The 17,355-nt window shown below is 34.0% G+C and overlaps 1 protein-coding gene and 1 non-coding gene across 6 annotated transcripts in view; one reads left to right on the top strand and one right to left on the bottom strand.

The window, feature by feature from the left end:
• Positions 1-17,355, bottom strand: part of PTBP2 (polypyrimidine tract binding protein 2) — an 83,747-nt gene that overhangs the window by 33,146 nt on the left and 33,246 nt on the right. For all 5 annotated transcript variants that reach the window (XM_004263058.4, XM_004263059.4, XM_012533520.3 and 2 more), the window contains exons 4-7: positions 10,272-10,444; positions 9,175-9,318; positions 3,347-3,511; positions 3,145-3,255 (exon numbers count right to left, since the gene is read on the bottom strand). In XM_004263058.4, coding sequence (XP_004263106.1) covers positions 3,145-3,255; positions 3,347-3,511; positions 9,175-9,318; positions 10,272-10,444 — 593 coding nt within the window. The remainder of the gene's footprint in view (positions 1-3,144; positions 3,256-3,346; positions 3,512-9,174; positions 9,319-10,271; positions 10,445-17,355) is intronic.
• LOC117203214 (U6 spliceosomal RNA) lies at positions 4,564-4,665 on the top strand. The gene has a single exon (XR_004485907.1). It is a non-coding gene; the product is annotated as a U6 spliceosomal RNA (small nuclear RNA).

Genomic DNA, 17,355 nt, shown 5'->3' on the forward strand with positions numbered 1-17,355 from the left:
CTAAACAAACTATAGCTAGAAGTGTGCTGATTTGTATTTTTGCACAAGTGCCTTGTAGCATCTAAGACTAGCACTTTGAATGACACTAGCTTAGACTATGGTGATGGCAAGAGAGTTGGAGACAAAAGCATAGATTCAACAGAAATTTAGGGTCTAGAATGAGTACTATTTGGTGATAAGCTGAAAGGAAGAGGAATAAAGGAAGATTCAATGTTTTCTGGCTTGTTTCTTAGATTCATAGTACCTTGACCTTTATTGACACAGAAAATACAGGCTTTCGTACTTTTGGTGGTGGGGGGTGGTGGTGACAGGAGTTAATTGAACACGCTAAGTTTGAAGGTGCGCCATGGTCCATGGGTTCCTAATCTGGGTCTCTTAGAAGAGGTCTGAGCTAGAAAAAGTGATGTGAGTAGTCAGAATCACAAAGGTGTAATTGAGCTGTGTGTAACAGCTGAGGTCCCCGTGGTGGAAGGGGAGGGATATAACAAGGAAGGGACAGAGAGGTGGGATATATCTAGGTGAGAAGTGTCAGAGACCAGGAGAAAAGAGGATTTTAAGAAAGGGAAAGAAAGGTTCAATGTCAAATGTTACCTAAGGTTAGTTAAGATAAGGACTGAATAATTCTGTTGAGATTTAGCTACTCTAGTGATCACTGGTGACACGAGGGAGAAAAATATGGATAAATAGGGGCTGAAACCAAATTACTCTAAGTAGAGAAATAAGAAGAGGATAATAAGTATAAACAGCAAATAAAGACAGCTTATTTAAGAATTCTAGTTATAAATGAAGAAAGGGAGGAGAGACAAGGTGTTAGATGGACAGATATATGGAATACAGAATTAAGGGTAAATTCATTTAAAAAATGAGAGAACACTTAAGCACACTTGAAACACTGGTGAGAAATAACCAACAAAGAGAAAAATACAAGAGAAAGAGGGGATGAAAATGCAAAGGCTCTTATGAGGCAGAACAGGATGGTATCTGGTGTTTACTGGTCTTAGAAATATCTATGCCTTTTATTTAGAAGAGACAGATATGTGTGGGTATAAGTAGATTTTGTGAGAAATACTGATGGAGTTTCCATCTGATAGTTTCTATTTTTTCTGAGAAGCAGCAGGCAAGGTCGTAAGAAAGAGTGAAGACAGACTTGGTGGAAAGAGAAATTTCTATCCGATATAGTCACTGTGGAAAATGGGAGAACAGACCGAAGAAATGTGGTAAGATTTTGCAAGCAGAGTCTATTTGTAGTTGATGCTGAAGAATTTAAATTAGTACTGGCTAGATTATGCGATATTCTCTAGGTACAGTCCACAGTCCAGATAAAGGCATGAAGAAAAATGACTGGAGTCATCAAAAGTATATGTTTAGGGCTTCCCTGGTGGCGCAGTGGTTAAGAGTCCGCCTGCCGATGCAGGGGACATGGGTTCGTGCCCCGGTCTGGGAAGATCCCACATGCCACAGAGTGGCTGGGCCCATAAGCCATGGCCGCTGAGCCTGCGCTGCGCAATGGGAGAGGCCACAACAGTGAGAGGCCCGCGTACCGCACCAAAAAAAAAAAAAAAAAAAAAGAAAACCTATCAAATACTGAAAGATATATATAAACTACTTTAACCACTGAATTGTATAGCCCAAATGCAGTATAATTCTGAATCAAATTCCATTTCACTGGTCCTTTACCAAATACTCTTCCTCTGGATCGGAAGGGAATGACAAAGAAAATATTCCATATTAAGAAAAATGTGCACTATATTTAAATTTGTTTGAAGTTGTGAAAAGTGCCATCGAGAACACGGCTTCTAGATTGTCTGCTATTGATCAAACCTCATACCACAATGATTTCAGTAACTCTTTAAATATAAAATATCTCCAAAGTTGGAGGGCTGGGGCATGTTAGGAAAGACAATTATTTTTTTAAAGAAGAACTCTAATTGCTGAAAAGGGAAACATAATAGGATTAGATCATGCAATTGGGAACCAATGAGTAGCAACACACTGGAGAAAAGTAGACTAAAAAAATGTCAACTTTACAGATAGTGTACATTATAAGTAATTTACCTCTTTAAATCTTAGCATCCCCTTGTAACACAGGAAAAATTCCTGTTCTGTTTATAAATGGAGTAGTCAGAAAAAAATGAGGTAACAGCACTTGGTAAACCATTTCAATTATGTTATTATTACTAGTAAAGCCTTTCTGCTACCTGAAGCTATTTTTGCTCCCCAAATGAGATTCTAAGGATGGAATGCAATGAAACAATAATTAAAAATGGCCTGGTTCCATACAAGCTATCTTGATCTGGAGGAAGTATTGAATAGACCATAATTAGTCTGAAAGTAAAAGTGTGAAAGGGAGAAAAAAGGTAAGACAAATATAAGTACAGACAGTTGATTTAATGGTTTAATAATAAATATTTAATGTTTTAATAATGGAATAAAAATGAGATACTACAGCACAAGAAGTTAAAGAGACAGACAAAGGTAGATTTAAGTAAGATACACAAACAGAAGATTAGGCATTTAGAAACAAAGATGTGGTATGCAGTTTTCAGTGGTAGCTATGACGGGTAGATTTTACTGCTTTGAACAGTTTCTTACCCTCCATATATAACAACAACAACAACAACAAAAAAGTAAGTAATGTGAATAAAAGGGAGACTAAGAACTTATTCAAAAAACCTATCTTTTAAAAAAATACTTAAAAAGAATACTGGAAATAGCTGAGAGCCTATCATAGAATTGAGCCACATGTCTATTGATGTATTTCAGCCAAACTATCTTATAGATATATTACTTTGAAACTCCCACTGGAAAATGTAAAATCTTATACATGTATGCATGCACAATACAATCCTGCTATATCCTCAAGAGCACAAAACTTCTGGACCTAAATCAAACAAAAATGCAAAATATAAGCCTGTATTACATATAACTATAAATATGACTAATGTTAAAAATAAACATTTCTTTTTTATCATAAATACTAAGCTTTTCCAATATTACCTTAATGACAATAATGTGTGCCATCTAAAATGCTATATGGTATCGCTAAGTTATGTCAGTATTAATAACATTAGCTACACATATGTATGTGTATATACATATCTACCACTGAAAAATTATCGCTATCTCAAAAAAAACTAGACTTACTAGTTTTGCTTGCTGAGCATTTACTGGATCGCCATACTGGAGAAGAGCTTGAAACTGGTTATTTTTTGTAAATGTGATTATCTTCAATACAGCACCAAACTTAGAAAATATCTGTTAAAACATTAAAATCAAAACAAATTTTATCTACTGTATTATTATTTCTCAATTTTATAGATAAACATGCAAATTAAACTAAACTTACTTGGTGAAGAACATCAAGTGTTACAGGGTAATACATATTGTCAATAATTATTCTAAGCACTGGACTCTGGGCTGGAGTCACTGCACTCTCACTAACTGTGGTGCCACTAAGAGGAGTATTTGCTGTCTGGACAGCTGTCACTGCTTGAAGAACTGCTTGAGCACGCTAAAAAATGAAAGATAAGCACTTTAGGAACATTCCTGGTATTTTCACCTATACTTTGCTAAACGTTACAATATTAAATTCTTTTCTAAAACACATAGATTAAATAAAATTTAACACTCAATAAATACTTTTGAGCACCTGCCATGAGCCAAGGATTATAATTCAAGTATTATACTAGTATTTATTTTACTTTAAAACAATTATCTAGGGTTTGGGACCAATGTGGAACAAGAAAGACAGTCAGTGTAATTTACTCTCAAAACAACAAGATGTAGTCTGACAGATTCAGAAAATGTTTTAAACAGAAACTTTTAGAGAACAATGAAACTTTAACATTATTCATTCCATAAAAAAGGCACATAGTAAACCTTAAGGGGATTACTAGATTATCCAAAAGAACTCCCATAAACATTATTTCTAATAAATCCTAGAAGAATATTCAGATACAAATTAAGTCTTTTTTTCATACTAGCATAACTTCTGAAACCAAAATTTTTAGAACAGAAATTGATGTATACCATACTACAAAGCCATAAAATTTTCAGGAATACTTCAAAATAAAATATGAAGAATATTTTCCATACATGTTATGGTATCTAATACACTATAATTTTATGTAGGACTAGGAAGATATTTATAATTGAACCATGACAGATCAACTATTATAAGACACATCTTGATTTCTGAGATTTTAAAATGTGAAAAAATATATATATGGAACTGAAAAAATACAGTATTTTTGGGAAATCTGTCAACTAAATCATATGTTAAATGTTCCAAAAAGACTGCCTTTATTACTATTATGCCTTTCCTATTATTACTGACAGATTCACTGATAAGGAATAATTTCTTTCTACCTTATCTGGGGTCAGAAAACCTATATAAAGGCAAATAACTGTTAGATATAATAATGACAAATACCTCTACACTGCTTTATACTTTGAAAAAGTTGTATTGGCAGATGAACAGGAATATAAACAGAGCATAGTGATGAATGAAAAGGAAGGCAGATACAAAAGAATGAGAACATTTATGATAATAAGGAATGATCAGTGTTCCCTTCAGCAGCACATATACTAAAACTGGAACAACACAGAGATTAGCATGGCCCTATGCAAATATGACCCCAAAATCATGAAGTGTCACATTTTTTCTGGACCTATTAACTAATGTGGTGGTGGTTATCATTTTGCGAAATATAAATATATCAAATCACCTTAAAACCCACACAATGTATATGTGAATTATATCTCAAAAAAGGTGGGAGGATGGTCATTTCACTGAAATATTATATAACCAGGAAATCATATAGCTTGGTACTCAAAGAGATCACACACTCATCTAGTCAAACTTCATCATCTAAATGCTAATAAAATATGACCTATAAATTTATGTTAAAGTGACTTGTTAATTCAAATCCAACATTTTGAAACATACAATAAATATTTAATACAATGGGCACATTTACACTACTATAAAGAATATAGTTATAAAAAAAGAGGGATAAAAAGATTTCTAGAGCAATGTTTGTTAAACATCTGAACATATTTAACCCAATATATATTTAAATAAAGTATTTTAAGTAGCTCATTGCAAGTAGCTCACTGTTCACTTTCTTCATTAGTGAACATGTCTTTATATACATTTATTATAATAAGCATGGAAATATCACAACTTAGAACAACTCTAACATCTGCTATTTTAAATAATGGAACATCTTCTTAAAATAGTAATCACTTGATCATGGTGTACTATCCAAACAGTATAAAAAGTTAAGTTTCCTCTGCAACTCAGTCACCCTGTCTGCTTTCCCTACATACACAAGCATATATGTATATATGTACTCCATACAAACATGTTAAGTACTTATCTACTGCATACTTTTCTTTCCAATACTATTCACTGTTCTCCATCTTCCTTTTTTACCTTAACAATTACGTTCTCTATTATCATTAACAAGTAACTTCATACATTTTTTGGTCTCATTTATGTGTAGCTTTTTTGTTTAACATCTTTATTGGCATATAATTGCTTTACAATGGTGTGTTAGTTTCTACTTTATAACAAAGTGAATCAGCTATACATATATCACCATATCTCCTCCCTCTTGCATCTCCCTCCCCCATTTTTTTAAAAATAAATAAACACATTTATTTATTTATTTTTGGCTGCATCACGTCTTCGTTGCTGTGCGCGGGCTTTCTCTAGTTGTGGCGAGTAGGGGCTACTCTCCATCGCGGTGCATGGGCTTCTCATTGCAGTGGCTTCTCTTGTTGCAGAGCACGGGCTCTAAGCGCGTGGGTTTCAGTAGTTGTGGCATGTGGGCTCAGTAATTGTGGTTTGCAGGCTCTAGAGAGCAGGCTCAGTAGTTGTGGTGCATGGGCTTAGTTGCTCTGCGGCATGTGGGATCTTCCTGGACAAGGGCTCGAACCCGTGTCTCCTGTATTGGCAGGTGGATTCTTAACCACTGTGCTACCAGAGAAGCCTCTTCATACATTTAAAAAAAAAAATTCATGGAGCAGAGTTGGCTTGCCAACCTAGATTTTAATTAAACTTCATATTGAAACAATCATATACACATAAAAGGACACAAATCGTAAGTATATACAGCTCAATAAAATTTCACAAATAGAACATATCTGTAAAAGGACTATCTAGATAAAAAAATAGAACATTACCAACACTCCAGAAGCCGCACACATGCTTTCTCCCAGTTATATAAATGGAACCATATAGTATGTGTTCTACTTTGATCTGGCTTCTTCCAATAAACATAATTTTTATGATGTTCATCCAAGTTCCAGAGACACCAGTAGCTTGTTCATTCTTTTTGCCAGTCAGTATTCCAACGAATAAATATACCATAACACATTCTACAGCTGCTGAACATGTGGATCATTTCCAGCTCTGGGCTATTACATACAGTGTGCCATGAACTTTCTTATACATATCTTTTCATGCACATATGTATGTATTTTCTCAGATACGTGACTAGTAAAAATTACTAAGTCAAAGAATATGTATATGCTCAGCTTTAGTAGATATTTCAAGGTTTTAAAAATGATTCTACCAATTTACATTCTCATCACTTATTTACGAAGTTCAAGCTTCTCTACATTGTTCCAATACTTGGTATTACTGGTCTTAATTTTATCCAGTATGGTATACATGGCAGTATCTCACTGTGCTTTTCATTTGTATTAAAGGTTCTAAATCCAAACCTTATCCACTCTGTGGATCAGAGGATGGCTTTCAAGGAAACTAACTAATGGGAAACCTGAAGATGTCTAACAAGTGGCCATGTGAAGTAAGGGATGGAAAGGTGGTACAAAGGCAGGCAGGCCACAATATTCCAAGTCAAAGTGACAGCACAGAAGCACAATGGCCTCCAAAGACAAAATAAGAGAAAGCATGCCAGGTTATAGGCGCTACAATTACTACTGGGATAGAAGCACAGGAAAATAGGGTGGGAGTAGCCATAAGACAGAAACAGTACTCATCTCAAAGGGCTTTTACCCTGAGCATGAAAAGGATTTGCTGCAGATGACTGTGTCTGAGCAAATGAAGTAGCAAGAAAGAAGAAAACTGGGCAGATATTGAAAAGAGTGAATTCACAGAACCTACTGATTTGATGAAAGGTTCTGGAAGAATTCATGATTGACACACACATTCATTTCTCTCTTCTATTATAAAACACTATTAAAATGACTATAAATAAGTACAAAATGGAATAAATGCAGATACTGAAGAGAAAAGGTTATCACTAGCTCAGAATAATTTTATCAAATTCCCAAAACTCAGAAAATGCATGGACAGAAGACACAGTGAACACGTAGCAAAACAGGGTTTGCACTGGTAGCATCCATAGGAATCAAATTAGAAATTGGTAGGTACACAGGAGGAAGGAGAATGAAAATAAAAGGGTTAACAGAAAGTATGGCTAACAAACATCCTCTTCCTCCTCACCATCAACCAACTTATTATTAAACAATAAAAACAAAAGCAACAACAACTAAACACTCCCTTAAAAGAACAGAAACTCTAAAAGGAGTTTTGAAGGCCAAGAATAAAGACCTCTGGCATTTGGGGGGGATCCCAGGTTAGTATCCAAGTCCTCATTACCTTACTCTAGAGGAAAGCATGCAAGTCCAATAAAACCTAATTGTCCATTCTGAAATATAAACAGACAATGAGGGTGGGTGGGAGGAAGAGAAGAATAGAGGAACAAGATAAACGTAACAGCTAATTCTAAAGAATGTAAAAGATACAGTCAAGTATTTTAAAATACCATTAATTAGTAACTGTAAAGAATGACCAACTACGAGGTAAAAAGGGTATCAAAGAAAAGAAGAACTTTTGAAAATCAAAAATATGGCTGTCAAAAAAATTTTTTTCAACATAAGAACACTGCACTGACTGCTCCCTATGTCTGGAACATACCCAAGACTTCAGTAAGTGCCTTATTCTCTAATCACTTTGAAGTTTGTTACTCAAATGTCACTTGTTGGTTGGGCTTCCACTGGTTATCCTATTTGAAATTACAAATCCCCCTCCCCTACATATATCTATCTATCTATAGATGCCTTATCTTTATTCTTTCCACATCATTTTCATTTGAATCTTTTTAAATGAGAATGCATTCACTAATTACTGAAAATACTAACATGTAAAATAAAATTGGGATATTAAATGCCATTTTAAACTCTAAATAAAAAGAACAGAGAATACATATTTTCTTTTGGTATATTTCCTCATGATAAATTCTGAGAAGTACAACTTCTGGTTCAAAAGAAATGAAAATTATCAAATTAAAAAAAACAACTGAAATTTTAGCCTTATCTTTTAGGCAAAAAGTTTTACAAGCTTATTTTTCATGAACTATCAAAATGACCTTAAATTATTTTTTACAAAGGTTAAAATCTATGAGAAATTATTTTCCATTTAATTTTTGATAAGAGCCACAGTTCAGATTTTACTAAAACAGATATAATTAGTTAAAAACTACATTTGAAGAGCTTTTAGACCAGTTTTTATTGCAATCCTATGTATTTAGATCTAAAACCATTCTTATACTTTTTCTAAAAAAATAATTTTAGATAATTAATATCTTCTACATCACATTTTTAAAAGATCAACACATATTCTCAACATATATTCTCAATTCTTACATTTTTCCCCCCAGGAAAACCATTAACACATCCTCAGTAGGAGTTTTTCCATAAGAAATTAAGACCTATAAAAAGTCAAATAACCAAAGGGACTGAACTTCGTACACTGAAGTCTAAGCAGCAGAGTTGCATAAACAGTTTATACTTAAGTCCTACCTCAGACAGTATCTATACAAAAACTTTAATTTGCACAAAGAAAAAGAACACTTTGACCAGAACCTTAAAAGCACTGAAAAAAATGCTATTTAACTAATTTATCCAGTATTAACTTAAAATATGAAAATAAGAGACCACACATACTTTCTGTAAATTAACATAATGGTTAATACTTAACATGCTACAAGAAAATGCCACAAAAAAACCAGAAAACAAAAAACAAGAAAATGCTCATAGAAAAATCTTCTGAATGGTTAAAAAAATTTTTTTCTGCTAATATGTTTATGAGATTCTTAATACGTTCTAGGCCATTTTATTTATGTACCTACACATACTCACTTGGTTCAATGTATTATCTGTTTTTAGTTCTTTGTGATTGGAGTACTGAATATAAATCGGTTGGTTACGAAGGTGAGGTGTCACAGCAGAATAGTAATTAACCATAGTAATAGCTGCTTCCTCTGTTGCTAGTTCCAAAAATGCCTGAAAATTTAAATAGCAAAAATCTTAATATTATGAATCAAATTCAAATAAACTTCAATATCTGTGTAATCTATTTGGTTCATTAGAAAAATCAGTATCTAGAATATAACCTTTCAAGTTACATTTAGATGCTCTAGTAGGTAGAATTAGAACTCTCTTACTGAAGTTTAGAGATACAATTAAAGCTAAACTCAGAAGCTCTTAGAATACAAAGTACTTCCACCTCTGATTTTCCATACACTACAAATGTACCCATTTCAACAAAGGCTAGAGAAAATAAAATCTAAACATTTTCCAGCACCAGAATTTTACCACTCCTAACCTAGAAAACATAAGAGAACACCAAGTCATTTTTAAAGCATTTACAATTTAACAAAGAAAAAAATTAAATGTCATATTAGTGATATTAACTATATTTAAGAGAACATTAAATTTCTCTAAATTCTTCTAAATGGTATCATTAGAAACTTTAAAACAAAATTTGATTTTTAATATACCTGGACCCTACTGCTACAGGTATAACTATTCAATATAGAATATCTGGGACTAATGACTATCTTTTTCTAATGCTATCAGATAAATATTTCCCTGGGATAAGCTTAAAGGATAAGATGCTGCTAGTGTCCTTACTGATTTCCGATATTACAAAGAGCAAAGCCACAATAAAAGAAGTATTTCATCTGTATTTCCTACAATCTCATTGACCAGTAGTTCAATTAGAGTCCTAAAGGGAATTTAAAAGGCAAAATTTGAAAACTACGGTGACTTATTCATTTTAGCTCCCTACCATTAGTTTCCCAAACACAGCTACAAGGAGAAGTCAGAGTAAGACTTCTGTCATGTTCTTTAAGAAAAGTAACCTACTATATACTATCCTTTCATCAGGCAACAGCTAATTCACACCTGCTAGATAGTTGAGGCTTAACATTTTATAAGTCCTGAAAGAAATATACCTGATTTTTTCCTTTCAGCATAAGGATGTTGGTCACCTTACCAAAAGGTAAGCCTAAAGCAATAACTTCAGTTTCTGTCACTTCACCAGGTAATTTCCGAATATGAAGTACACGAGAAGGAGCACCATCCATTTTATCTTCTCCTTTAAATTTTTTACTATCATTACCATTGGCTGAAAGACATTAAAGAAACAGTCTTTAGTATATTGATTTTCCTTATTTGCATAAAAAAATCACAAAACAAACTTTAATAAAGAACTTAAAAACAGAGCTGAGCATACTTGGGATACTTCCTAAAAATTCAAAAACCAGGTTTGCAAAGTAACAGAGAAAATCATATCCACCAATTACTACTAAATGAAATCATCAATTAAGATTATTATTGGGTAAATATATTTCTGGATAGCATATGTAAAGAGTAGCAAGTGATAATCAAAAACATTAAAATGCAATTTCATAAAGAAATGGTCATTGGCTATAGAACACAATTATCTTACAATTCAATCGTCTTATTAGAGACTAATAAGGAGTCTAAGACTTAGTCTAAAACTAAGGAAAATACAAAAAAGTGAAAATTTTGACTTAGCAAAAATTAATTATAATTTTACCTGAGAAATTCTAAATTGTTCAATTTGAAAAATGTGCTAAAAAATGGAATCAAAGAAGGCAATGCTGTAAAAATTATTATGCAGTCGCTCCACACTATGGGTCACATTCCTCTACCTAAAATGTTTTGTCACTATCAAAATCTACTATAAATCACTCATGGACTTGATTATCTTATTCTGTTACTCTGAGCTTTAAAGTGATATATTTTAAACAACAAATTAGTTGCCTGCTTTTATTCCAAAGCTTTACCAAAACACACAAAATAAACAAAAAACCAAAATCCAAACTTACTAAAGAATCAATAAAATATGTGATGTTTTGGTGGTTCTTAATCTTCTAAGAACTCAAGGATATTTCTGAGAATCTAACTAACTTGAAGAATCCTTACACAGTGAGAAATATGCATGTATACTCCATTTTGATATGATTTTTGGTACTTTACAGTACACCCCCAGAAAACATTCAATACTATCTATAAAATTCTAAGACCATCGGGATCTTCTAAGTGCCTTCAAAATTTATTCAAACATTAATTCTTTAAACATTACTGAGTTATCAAGAATATGTCTGGCACTTCTTTAGGTTCTGGGGGTACAGCGGTGAACAGTAAGCAGTAAGATCCCTGATGCTGTCCTGTAGTCTAGTGGGAGAGATGGACTACCCAGTACATGAACCAGATTATTTCTTACAGTGATTTTCCCCACTTTCTCCACCTGCTGAACGCCTTTCCTTCACAACTGGCTCAAAAATCATCTCTATAGTCAAGACTTCTCTAGTACCTCTGGGGAGAACTATTTCTTCCCATAGCACTTTTTTGTAGCTCCTATGGCGTTTTATTCCTACATTTAAGTTTCACTGTATTAAAATTAGTTGTTTACAGAGCTGAGGAGGTAGTGTCTTATTTCTCTTTATGTCCACCACACCTAGCACAGTGCCTGGCTTGAGGCTTATTCAATGAATGCTTGTTGACTGAATGCATTTATGCATGCCAGAAACTCAGCTGTTAGCAAGACTATGATAATGAAACAAGTAATACTTTTTTCCACTTGGTTATTTCTTATTTCTTTCTGTTGTACTAAGTGCTATGAAGAAAGTAAAGCACAGTAATGTGATTAAAAGTGACTTAGCAGAGGACTGGAAGAGGGTGATGTGGTAGTGATTTTACTGGATGATCAGAGATAATATGTGAATTCACCTGATAAGTATAACTTAAAGTGTCAATTAAGTCATATTTTAACAGTTTCACTCAAGTTTATATACATGAACGAACAGCCAATGCATTTAAAAATTCCCTTAAGTTGACTCTGTACAGAAGAGTAGTAAGCTATGGCTTCTGAATATATTACCAGAAAAATCTTGCTGGTTAGCTCTTCATCATTCCAAAAATAAGAAGAACTACAAAAAGCTCTCCACATTTCCTTTCATAAGTAAGGAAAACATCTATGTGCACAGGCACCTGAACCTACCAGAAACAGGCTGAATTTCCTATTTTGTGGCATCTTATTTTAACAAAATCATCATTGGGTCTGTTAAATGATACTGCAGGGAATCAAAAAATACACATATACCTTAAAACATATAACTGACATACAAATGCATATTCTTCTAAGGCCTTTTCTTAGCAAAGCAATCTGATAGACTGTGTTCTTGTTCATTCGTTTGAATAACAAGAACAAATAATTCAGTCCAACGTATAGTCCCATGAATTATAGGTTATGATATCAGGAAACTCAAACAGCAAACTTCTGTTTTTCCTTTAGGGAAAAAGGCAAGAAAAAAAAAAAATCACAATAAAGATACTACCCCCCATCACTACACATATAGGGCGAAAAAAATGCTTCCCTTTTCAAATGATTCTTAGAATATGATTCCCAAAAGGCAAAAACCTGCCTAAACCTATTATTAAAAGAATACAAGAGTTTATTGTTTTGAATTTGTGTTGGATGATTTCTTGTCAGTGGATGGTGAGTAAAACAACTGAGTAAAAAAGGTAGATGGGACAGTTTTCACAGTTAAAGAAGATGATAAATAACTTGTAGAAAAGAAGGTACTTTTCTTTTGCGTTGATATTTAACATTCACTGAAAGTAACCTACATGCCAGGCACTTTACAACTCTTAAGACTGCTATTATAACCCATCAATCCCATTTATAAATGAGAGGTACTTAAGCTGCCCAAGGTCAGAGTTACTAAGTGGTAAAGACAGAAAATGGCAGGAAAAGGATTAAAACTCAGGAGTATGACTCCATAGTCTGTAGTCTCAACCCACTACTACAGGAGGACCCTTATAAAGACAAACTTCAGGTAATATATAATGGCCTAGAGAAGATCTGTTCTTTTCTTCCAAATGCCATGTAACTAACAACATTTACACTCTGTCTTTACACTACTTGATACTCCTCTCAGTTAATAGCTTCAGAAAGGGTGGCTATTAAATATTCATATTTTAGTGCTAAATATTATGAAAGTCTCAATTTTAAATAATGATACTATGAGAATGTAAAATTGAGAAATGATGATTTCTTTAAATAAAACTAAGCTGACTTTCATATATAAAAGTACCCCAACCCTGGAAAAGAGAAAGGGCACTGAATGTGTGGCCTTGGGGCTTCCCTGGTGGCGCAGTGGTTTAGAATCCGCCTGCCAATACAGGGGACATGGGTTCGAGCCCTGGTCTGGGAGATCCCACATGCCACGGAGCAGCTAAGCCTTACACCACAGCTACTGAACCTGCACGCTAGAGCTCGCGAGCCACAACTACTGAGCCTGCATGCCACAGCTACTGAAGCCTGCGTACCTAGAGCCCATGCTCTGCAATAAGAGAAGCCGTCCAATGAGAAGCCTGTGTACTGCAACGAAGAGTAGCCCCCTGCTCGCCGCAACTAGAGAAAGCCCGCGTGCAGCAATGAAGACCCAACGCAGCCAAAAATAAATAAATAAAACAAAGTGTGGCCTCAACTTATGAAACATGTAGGCCATTTATGACCCTATTAGAGAAGTAAGGAAGATGGGGTCTCTCTGGGTTACAGATCTATGATTCTTCAGAAGACAAAGTACTATAATTTGGACTTCTTTCCACAATCCTTTCCCTTACACTTCCCAGGTAATTCCAGACAGAAACTTTGGTTTAGGTATGTAAAACTAAAGAATTTTAAAAACTGTTTTTCAACAACAGATGTAGTAATGCTTTTACTCATGCATGTAAGCTGCATATAAATTGTAGAAATCTTTATACTGTCTTCCATATATGCCTTCTTAAAAAAGCCTTTGGCTTAATGGAGTTCTTCTACTCACAAATTCAAAACAAGACACAGAAACTGTTTCTAAGTGAACATTCCAATACAAACTTAAAAGTTTTCTACCTCAGTTCTAAAGTGAACATCTTCACTTTTGAACAGTCCCAGTCCATCTCTTTTCTCTTTGACTGACTTTTGTCTTCTACTGGCTTTTTAACTGTAGTTTTCACACAAAAGGGTCTCACCAAGATCCTGGGTAATTTGTTAAATCCACCTGTGGCGGAAGAGCTGTGAGCCCTCTCAACCTTACCAAATCTCTCTGTTCTCACAGCATCCTTAATAACTTACTTCTAGTTTCCTTACTTCCCTGACTCATTTGATACCTGCTTTGACCCCTCTGCTAACTCATTTACTTCCCAAAATGGTTGGACTGTCCCAACGTGTTCTGGTCTCAAGTCGTTCCCATTTTTACTTGCTCATATAGACACTCCAGTAAGGGGTTTCAAAAATCAACTTCTATTTTATGTTTATTATTTTAGTCCCACTCATTCACCAATATTTCTAGTTCTATACTTTCAACTGTATATACCAACTTGAAGTGCAACATCTCAAAACTTTTTACTTCATCTGTCCAGTGAAAACTATTTTAACAAAATATAAGTACATTCTCATTCTCCAATTCTTCCAGACGCAAGCATTTATAAAAAGCACTCGTAACTTCCTTTATCAAAATATAACTGAGAGGCAAAGCAGTTTTACTCTCAAGCAGTTGTAGTTAGACTTCTGGGCAAAGCACAGTGTTATACAAGCTGCTGGCTTTAGAAAAACAAAAAAATAAAATAAAGTTAATCTGAGCTAAGAAAAATGAATGCTCATACTCTTTGCATTCTATATGGGAAAACAGAAATTTCAAAGAACAGTTAAACCAGAAACGTAGGTATATACAGGTAGAGAATACTTGTGTTATTCTACTAGCTTTAGTTAACTCCAACAGTCACCGCACACACACAAAAAATCTTACTAGGTTTACTGTAAAAGCTGCCTATAACTCTGCATTTCTGAGTAGCTGCATAGCCTAGTTGTCAAAAGTAACTTATGCATGAGCTGGAAAAATATAGAAGGTTACACTAAATTAGAGGAAGGCTCACATTACCTCTACACCTCTATGCAAGAGGACATGCTGTTAGGACCCTCATAAACATTCAAACTGAAACAACGTGCTGGAATAGTCTCAAAGTATTACAAAAAAATGAAATAACTTATCAAAAATGTCTGTATGTAAAAATTAATTGGAAATCTCAGAGAATTCTGAATAACATGTAACAGAATCTATAAAATGATTTCAGTTCTTTTACATAGAGAAAAAGTCATACTTTCAGCAATAATACTGATATTAAAGAAAAGCAGTAGCACTGGCAGAAACATGTATACCTAACTTAAAGAGGTATTCCATTTCCACACCTATAAAAAAATGGACTCAAGAGAGACCATATCTTACAATTGTCAAGCCTCCTCCCCACTTCCAAAGAGTTAAAAATTCCTTCCAATAAAATCCAATTCCAATACTAGTTAGAGCTGTGTCTTTGAAATGTTACGCTTCTAAAGAAGGAATTAGTTTATTACAAAATAGTTTTGAATAAGATTATTTCCCCAAGACTAAGTTTCTAATAACATTAACTTTTCTCACTTCTAAAATTCTTTTTTTCTTTGACACAAATATACGTGTAGAGAAAGAAAGTCTGGACAGGGAAAGGCTGTTGGGATAGATGCTGTTGGAAAAAGAATTCTAGTGAAGTCAGAAGAAACATTTTGGGAAAAGCTGGAATGTAAGAATGAAATTCTGTTTTGTATCTGATAATGATAAAAATGTCCTTGTAATACTGTCTGTAAAAGGCCCTTTTTGAGCCATCCGGATGACAACTGCATATTTGTCCAGGTAAGTATAGTCACTGGTTTTTAAAGGTCTTATTATTCAAATTGGGGTCTGTTTGAACATACACAGACTCTCATCTTTCTATGTTAGGAAAAACACAGAACAATTTTAAAACTCAATGTTTCCTTTGTTCAAAAAGGTAAAATAAATTGAATCTATATAAACTTCTTAGGTTGAAACAGGCTTTAAGAAATTTTACTCCATCACTACAAAAACACTTGATTCATTCTTTAGTCACAAAGTACATTATCATTCCTAAACATACTTTAAAAAAAAGGAAAACAGTAACAGATTGTTCTTTCTTTTCAACAAAAACAAATCACTTTCTCTACTTTGCTCCCTTTGTTAATAGAACTACTATCCATCAACCCAGTGATTCTAGGCCGAAACTCTTAATACTTCTACCAAAGTCTACTTCTAAATAACTCAGAAATTGTCTAATTTCTTCATATATCATTCTCTCCATATTCTACTCCTGAGACTCTAAAATTCAGGACCTCGGTGTCTCTAAAGCAAATTATTGTAAAGTTTTAAACTGTCCTATGTACAGTAGTAACCCCCCTCTGCCCCCTAAAAAATGCAAATGGAACAAAAGTCCTTTCTAAGTGTAAATATCGTGAAGTCCAATCTCCTTATTACAACAAGTCAAATCCTATATCCAGACCCCTGCCCACCAGGACATTTTTACTCATTCCCCTTCTCACATTTTACATTGCAGAAAGACAGAACTCTACAAGTAGCTGATGGGTTTCCACAGGTAGCCTACTATTTCAAATAAATTGTTATTTATTTTACAGCTTTGTTCATTGACAAAGAACATGTCCATCACCCCAGAAAATGTCCTAATACTTATTAATCCCCAACACCCACAAGCAACAATTATTTTGGTTTCTATACTGAAAATTAATTATCTGCTCTTTACAGAAAGGGAATCACATAGTATATACTCTTTTGCGTCTGGCTTCTCTTGCTTCATATAACGTTTCTTAATATTCACTTGTGTTGCTACATGTATTAATAGTAATTCTTTTGCTCTTAATAAGTAGTAATCCACTGTATGACTAACTTCTTGATCCATTTTCCTGTTGATAGACATTTAGATTGTTTCAAGTTTGGGACCATTATAAATAGTTTTTTATACACACATTTGTACAACTAGAAATGGAAGTACTGGGTCATTGGACATGTTTATGTTTAACTTTATAAGAAACTGCCTGTGCTATGCGGCTGCATCAGAAACATCAGCCGCATAGCACAGGGAGATCAGCTCGGTGCTTTGTGACCGCCTGGAGGGGTGGTATAGGGA

Source organism: Orcinus orca, chromosome 1, assembly GCF_937001465.1.
Source record: "Orcinus orca chromosome 1, mOrcOrc1.1, whole genome shotgun sequence".
Classification (NCBI taxonomy): domain Eukaryota; kingdom Metazoa; phylum Chordata; class Mammalia; order Artiodactyla; family Delphinidae; genus Orcinus; species Orcinus orca.